The 7,743-nt window shown below is 37.6% G+C and overlaps 1 protein-coding gene across 1 annotated transcript; it reads left to right on the forward strand.

Annotated features, from left to right (window-relative positions):
• Positions 1-4,441: 4,441 nt before the first annotated feature.
• On the forward strand, positions 4,442-6,365 carry LOC106323033 (molybdenum cofactor sulfurase). The gene has a single exon (XM_013761194.1). It carries the CDS (start codon positions 4,483-4,485, stop codon positions 6,184-6,186), a length of 1,704 nt encoding a protein of 567 aa, XP_013616648.1. The 5' UTR covers positions 4,442-4,482; the 3' UTR covers positions 6,187-6,365.
• The last annotated feature ends 1,378 nt before the right edge of the window (positions 6,366-7,743 follow it).

The raw sequence follows: 7,743 nt of genomic DNA on the forward strand, positions 1-7,743 counted from the left end.
TTTGATCTTTAGGCATTTTCCACCCAAAAGGTGTTTGATAAAATGTCTGAGACAAATCTTCTAAGCTTTTAGCATACTTTGCCAAAGACATTTGTTGTTAGAGGTGCTAAGATAGCCGTTAGACTTGTTAGTATTGATTGCTTTCATATTATTCAACCAAAGACATTTGATGTTTGAAATGTGTTAGTAAATGAACATTCATCTAGACATAGAGCTTGTTTAGAACTGTGTCTAAGCTTAAGGTTGATAGTTTGATTGATCGTTTGTCATCCTTAGTTCGAAACTTGATCACCCAATGTCTAATCCCTATGCCCATGAGTTCTCTCTTCCCTTAGTCAAGAAAGTTACTTCATTTATCGCTTTTATTATTCTGAAACTGTATTAGCATTAATCATTAGTTTAGAAATCTTTTAAATCACCGGTTGCACTTAGATTAATTGAGTATTTGCATTCTCAGTGCTTTGAAATCCCTTAGAATTAGTTCGACAATCTTTTATACTACATCATTGGTCTTATGAGCCTTGAAAACTCCTAACATCAGCGCTCTCCCAAATATGAGAATCAAACTATTCAACTTCTCGAGAAAGATGAAAAGTAAAAATTACGGAGACGATGACGGAGCGAATGCGATGATGACGGAGCGAATGCGGTGGCGACGATGAAACAAATGATGATGATGAATGTGCTATTTGTACATGTAGAGGTGATTGAAGCTATGTGATGGAGATTTATGTGTTCGTCGTATAAAAAACCAGAAATTTGAGAGAGAGACAAAGACAAAGAGGATAATGAAAAAACAGAGAAGAAACAATATGTGAATGTGTAACTTTCAGGTGGACACTAAATATTTTTAAAATATAATGGTTATTAATTTATTTTTTTTCTGTTGGTTTTACCGGTTACAGTAGAAGGTAATATGATAATATTACATAAGAAAAACATATGATATCGTGGAAAAAAAATTTTAGCTATATATTGAGTTATTATTTTTTTGTTGGTTATACGGCCCAATTTCTTTTTTTTTTTTTTGTACCATTCGTAACGTCTGTTACAAAATACCATTGTTTCCTTTGTATTCACGACCCCTGCTTCCCTCTGTAACCACACCACCGTAATCTTCATTTTTTTTGTAATCTAGTTTTTTCATCTTTCATATTTACCTTCGTCTTCTCCATATCAACCACCACCTCTTCCTCCGTAACCACCATCACCTCCTCCGTAATCACAATCAGCTCCTTCATAAGCACATCCATCAGTCGGACACCATCACCATAGTCACCACCACCACGATCACAATCAGATCTGCAATCTTAGATGTCTAACAAATAAACACAATCTATTTTTCAAGTACACCATTCTATTTGATAATTTTATTTATATGCAATATATTCATCTGTTCCATTCTATTTATATTTTTTATGCTTTTTTATAACATCGTTGCTTTCTCCAGTTCATTATGTCGGGCATGACTGCAATAGTAACCACTAGCACCACCACCACTACCATCATCTCTGCCGTATTCACGACTGCTGCTTGCTCTGTAACTACCACCGTTGTAGTCACCAACCACCGTAGTCACCACCATCGATGCTGCGATAACCATCACCACTATAATAAGAACTCCATTATTTCTTAAATCTTGCTGAGAGGTGATACCCATATATGGTATGTACTGTCTACCGGACTAGAAGAAGACAAAACCAAAATGAATCGGAGAAAATGTGATGAAATTAATGGTGCTATATTTTTAACAGTTTATTAAAACTTAGTTGTTTCATAAATTAACCCTTAACTGTTCTTGCATGAGTAATAAAAGTTTAGATTTGTATTTAGATTTGCCACTAATGAGTATTGTTATTTTAGAGTATTTGTTCAGAAATGAGTCACTTGAAAATGATTTATTTTGTTATATTACTAACTGCATATAAATATTTGTGAATTAGTTGAAAATATATTCAAATATTTAAGAATTACTCGTTAAATAATATTCTACTAAAAGTGTACATAAGATTTTGTTTTGCTTACTGTACTGTAGGTGAACAGAGAAATGATTCTAAATGAAATATTTATATATATTATAAAAGGAATAAAAATATGAACTTGTCGATATAAATGTCTTCTTTATTTTTCACAATAACAAAATGTTAATTTCTAATTTTGGTATCCAATATTATAATGATGTGTACTTGAAAAATCAAAACAGTAGAATGAGTAAGTATATTAGGTACTAACAAGTATTTGTGTACAGTCTTAATTTTGAAAAAAAAACAAAAATAGCACTAAATCAAGTTTTTGTTCCCAAACTAGCACTCAAAGTCAAAAGTCATAAAAATAGCACTTAATGTTTTATCAAAAGTCACAAACTTAGGGTTTAGAGTTAAAGGGTGGAGTTTAGGATTTAGGATTTAGGGTTTAGGGTTTAGGGTTTAGGGTTTAGGGTTTAGGGTTTAGGGTTTAGGGTTTAGGGTTTAGGGTTTAGGGTTTAGGGTTTAGGGTTTAGGGTTTAGGGTTTAGGGTTTAGGGTTTAGGGTTTAGGGTTTAGGGTTTAGGGTTTAGGGTTTAGGGTTTAGGGTTTAGGGTTTAGGGTTTAGGGTTTAGGGTTTAGGGTTTAGGGTTTAGGGTTTAGGGTTTAGGGTTTAGGGTTTAGGGTTTAGGGTTTAGGGTTTAGGGTTTAGGGTTTAGGGTTTAGGGTTTAGGGTTTAGGGTTTAGGGTTTAGGGTTTAGGGTTTAGGGTTTAGGGTTTAGGGTTTAGGGTTTAGGGTTTAGGGTTTAGGGTTTAGGGTTTAGGGTTTAGGGTTTAGGGTTTAGGGTTTAGGGTTTAGGGTTTAGGGTTTAGGGTTTAGGGTTTAGGGTTTAGAGTTTAGGGTTTAAGGTTTAGAGTTTAGGGTTTAGAGTTTAGAATTGAGAAATGAGGTTTTGGGGATAAGATATAAACTTAGAAATGTGCTATTTTGGTCATTTTAGTTTTTGAGTGCTATTTTGTGATATAAACTTAAAAATGTGCTATTTTGGATATTTGCCCCTTAATTTTTGACACTTGATTGCCGAACAAATCTCCAAACAGAAATGAATCGGTTACCTGCATACTTAATCAGAATACTTGCAAAACCGATGGAACCATTCACATTTAAGGACTCAATTCCTAGCTCGAGTTTGAAAGACAAAGAGTTGACAGATAAAACTTTACCGTATTAGTAAATATTTCTTTGAGAACTAGTATAATCTTCAGGAAATCGAGATTTCTAAATTGTCAAAATCTGCTACTCATCATCATAATCCTCGGCTCGCGTGCTCCTTTACCAACACCACGATCAGTCGATCACACTTGTCCTCTTTACAAAACACTAATACAAAGTCAGATATATCGGCAAAAATATAATGTAATAATTTACACTTTATGGTAATATTATAAAAAGTAATGAAAGTATGAGGGGTGCGACCAACATAAATAGTTTGTTTTATTTTTTTTCTTTTTATATTGTGTAGCTTAGCATGTAAGCATTGTAAATCTAAAGGAAGCAAAAGGGGAAAGGAAAACACTTTCTTGACCATTAAATCTTACGCATTCTTAAAAGAAAACTTCGGGAAACAATACAAAGTGAAATGGAGAGTCTTTTCTTGATAGTAATCATTATTCCCGGCTAATTTTCTTTTTTAGTCTTTACACTTTTTCTATATAAACAGAAAAAACATCCATCATTACCATATTTTAATAAGTAGTTCCACTGTAGCTATTTCATATAAGTATGCAACACCTACACAAGTAAAATTCAACCACAGCTCTACCTACAGAAAGCTTAGTCATTGAGATCACAATAAAAAAACGTGGTTCCATAATATTTTTCTAACATTTTACCACCTTATATGAACATTTGCATCACACTAACATTTTCTAAATGTTCTTTGAGCCTTTTCAGAAGTAAGAAATTTTTATCATAGTCATAGATATAGAGCATACACAACGTCAATCCAATGCGTTGTAGAAACATTCATCACACCATATTATTTAACCACTCCAATAATCTCACTTGACAACCAAATTATCTGCAAGGATTGAATGCTTTAATGATTTAGGTCTTCCACAAACTTAGACTTAGATATACAACATATTTCTAAATAATGCCAGATATGGCTTAAAAGATCAGAAAAGCACATTCGTGGCGGTTAATTAGTACATGAGTACATTAGCACTGTTATCTAATCATTATATATGTTATCAAGTTTTAGCTCGAAAATTTCAATATAAGTTTTGCCAAATTCCAAATGCATTATTTCTAATTTCTAATTTAAAATATATATAATATATATATTCGTGATTTTCCTTAATGAAATGGTGAAAGACAAGAGAAACAAGCTTTTGTCTTAGGTGCGCAACTTTATCACTTTAGACTTTAGCGTTATTTAACACAAGCTAGGGTCATATAACTTAACAATTACAATTACAAAACAAATCAAATCTTTCTACACCAAACCATAACAAAAATGCACCGACCATTTCCCGGTGATTCACCACCACCAAACTGCCTTCACGGCTTCTTCTCGTCGTCATCGATCCCCGGAGACGTCACCTCCTCCGATCCACCACAAGGTCCAACTCCCACCATCACTTCCGCCATTCTCCGCCGTAATTTTGCCCAAACCACCGCCTCCACTATTTTCCCGGAGACCCATTTCACCGACCCGAATTCACTTCCTTCCCTTCAAGAATCCTTCTCCCATTTCATCCAAGCTTACCCTAACTACACCGACACTTACGGTATCGACCGTATCAGATCCGACCACTATTTCCACTTGGGTTTGACACATTACACGTGTCTTGATTACATAGGAATCGGTTTATACTCTTACTCACAGTTACTCAACTACGACCCTTCCACTTACCAGATCTCCTCTTCATTGTCTGAAAGTCCCTTCTTCAGTGTTTCTCCCAAGATCGGTAACTTAAAAGAGAAGCTTCTCCATGATGGAGGTCAAGAAACAGAGTTCGAACACTCTATGAAGAGAAGAATCATGAGCTTTCTCAAGATCTCCGAAGAAGACTACTCGATGGTCTTCACCGCCAATAGAACTTCTGCTTTCAGGCTCGTCGCCGAGTCTTACCCGTTCTCAAAACGGAAGCTGTTGACGGTTTACGACTACGAAAGCGAGGCCGTAGACGAAATCAACAGAGTCTCAGAGAAACGTGGAGCCAAGGTAGCTGCAGCGGAATTCTCATGGCCAGGATTGAGAATCTGCTCGTCTAAGCTGAGGAAGATAGTCACTGCTGGGAAAAGCGGAAGCACTAAGAAAAAGAAGAAGGGTGTTTTCGTATTTCCGCTTCATTCTAGGGTTAGTGGATCGAGGTATCCCTATCTGTGGATGAGTGTGGCGCAAGAAAACGGGTGGCATGTGATGATCGATGCTTGTGGACTGGGACCGAAGGATATGGACAGTTTCGGTCTTTCCATATATAATCCTGACTTCATGGTGTGTTCGTTCTACAAAGTGTTTGGAGAAAACCCTTCAGGATTCGGTTGCTTGTTCGTCAAGAAATCTACTATTCCGATTCTTGAATCTTCCACTGGTTCAGGTATGGTTAACCTTGTACCTACGGACGATCCGATTTCATTACACGCTTTGGAGATCAGCCGGACGCGAGCAGAATCTGAAGAAGTAGATAGCTTTAGCTCTGGAATCGAATTTAGAGGTCTAGATCATGTGGACTCACTTGGGTTGGTCGCAACAGGGAACAGATCAAGATGTTTGATCAATTGGTTGGTGAGTGCTCTCTACAAACTTAAACATTATGCAACTAGCCGTCTCGTTAAAATCTACGGTCCAAAAGTTAATTTTAATAGAGGACCAGCCATTGCGTTCAACCTATTTGACCAAAAGGGAGAGAGAATCGAACCTTTTATCGTGCAGAAGCTAGCTGATTGCAGTAATATCTCTCTCGGACAAGGGTTCCTGAAGAAAATCATGTTCGAAGAGGAGTATGAAGGGGTGAAAGATAGAGTTCTTGAGAAGAGAAAGAACGAACAGGGCATCTCTGTTCTCACTGCCGCGTTAGGGTTTCTCGCGAATTTTGAAGATGTTTATAAGCTTTGGATTTTCGTTGCTCGGTTTTTGGAATCAGGGTTTGTGGAGACGGAGAGTGTGAGATGTGGAGTTCATGTTTTTGAGCATAAGAGCCGTGAAGTAGTGTAGAGTCTTTGTTATAAGAGTTCTTGTACTTGTAGTCAAAGTTCAGGTTCGGTTAAACCAGTTTGGTTATAAGTTGTAACTTTTAACCATGAACTTTGCTATGTTTTTTTTTTTTTTTTTCGATCAATAACTTTGCTATGTTTCTTCTTTCATTACCAGTAATAATTAATAAACTTAGATCATACAATAAAAGTACTAATATAAGCAAAAGCATTCATCAATTCACCAGGAAAAACTAAACAAAGAGAGATAAAAAAAAGGTCCAGTGCTGTTCGTTTGGTTGACGCAGCTACCTGCGGCTGCGTCGGCGTCAATTTTTTTGATAAACTCTTGTTCGTTTCATCGACGCAGGTACTGCGTCTGCGTCTGCATCTAAACGCTGCGTCCTCGCGTCGATCTCCAAAAAAATCTGCGTCTGCGATTAAAACTCGGCGGCTGATGTTTATTTTACGCATCTGCCCTTACTATATTTCATTATTTACAATAAAACCTAACCCTAATTTCTCCAAAAGACGCAGCTTTCTCCATTGACGCAGTTTTTCTCCATCTCATCTCCATCTCCATCTCCGGCTTTTTAGCTCTCTCATCTCCATCTCCAAGTTTCGAGCTCTCTCATCTCATCTCCATCTCTGACGCAGACCTCGAGATCTTTCTTCTCCGACGACGCTAATCACGGGCTCGAAGATTCTCTCACTCGAGCTCTCTCTCTATCGACGCAGTTTTTCTCCATCTCATCTCCATCTCCATCTCCAAGTTTCGAGCTCTCTCATCTCCATCTCCATCTCCAAGTTTCGAGCTCTCTCATCTCATCTCCATCTCCGAGGCAGACCTCGAGATCTCTCTTCTCCGACGACGCTAATCACGGGCTCGAAGATTCTCTCACTCGAGCTGTCTCTCTATCGTCATCGATCTCAGGCTCTCTCCACCTCTCTTGTCTCAGCCTCTGTCTCGAGTCTTCAGGTATGATGTTTGATGGGTTTTGTAGTCTCAGCCAATCAATCGTAGTGTTGGGTTTTGTTCATGTCTGGGTTAGTGAGTTCCTCTTACACAAAGCTTATGTCTTTGTTGTGTTTTGCTAGGTAAGCCTCGTCTCAAGCTTCGTCTCTCATCGTTAATCAACTTATTGTGTCGCTTCAAGTCTTCATCACCAATTCACCAAGCTTCTCTCACTCAAGCTCTCCCAAGCTCACTCTGTTTCTGGTAAGTTATCAACAACGCAAGTGGCTTTGATATAATTCATGATGGGTTTGTTGCTGTTGCTATATGTCTCGTTTTGAACCAATGTCTTTGAACATCAGTCACTGGATACTTGTTTACCAGGGTAGCTACTAGCTAACGTGAACGAACAATCATAGACGCAACTCGCCTGCTTCATTGCCTAGTGAAACCACTCGACAGTGGACAGAACCGAAGCAGATTTTACAATCAAAGCCTTAGTTTGATTCACTCATCGATCTCAGGCTCTCTCCATCTCTCTTGTCTCAGCCTCTGTCTCGAGTCTTCAGGTATGATGTTTGATTGGTTTTGTAGTCTCAGCCAATCAATCGTAGTGTTGGGTTT

This window comes from Brassica oleracea, chromosome C2 (genome assembly GCF_000695525.1).
Source record: "Brassica oleracea var. oleracea cultivar TO1000 chromosome C2, BOL, whole genome shotgun sequence".
Taxonomy (NCBI): Eukaryota; Viridiplantae; Streptophyta; class Magnoliopsida; order Brassicales; family Brassicaceae; genus Brassica; species Brassica oleracea.

What these genes read in the sequence shown, in the direction of transcription:
- LOC106323033 (XM_013761194.1), top strand. Translation starts at nt 4,483, where the DNA reads ATGCACCGACCATTTCCCGGTGATTCACCACCACCAAACTGCCTTCAC.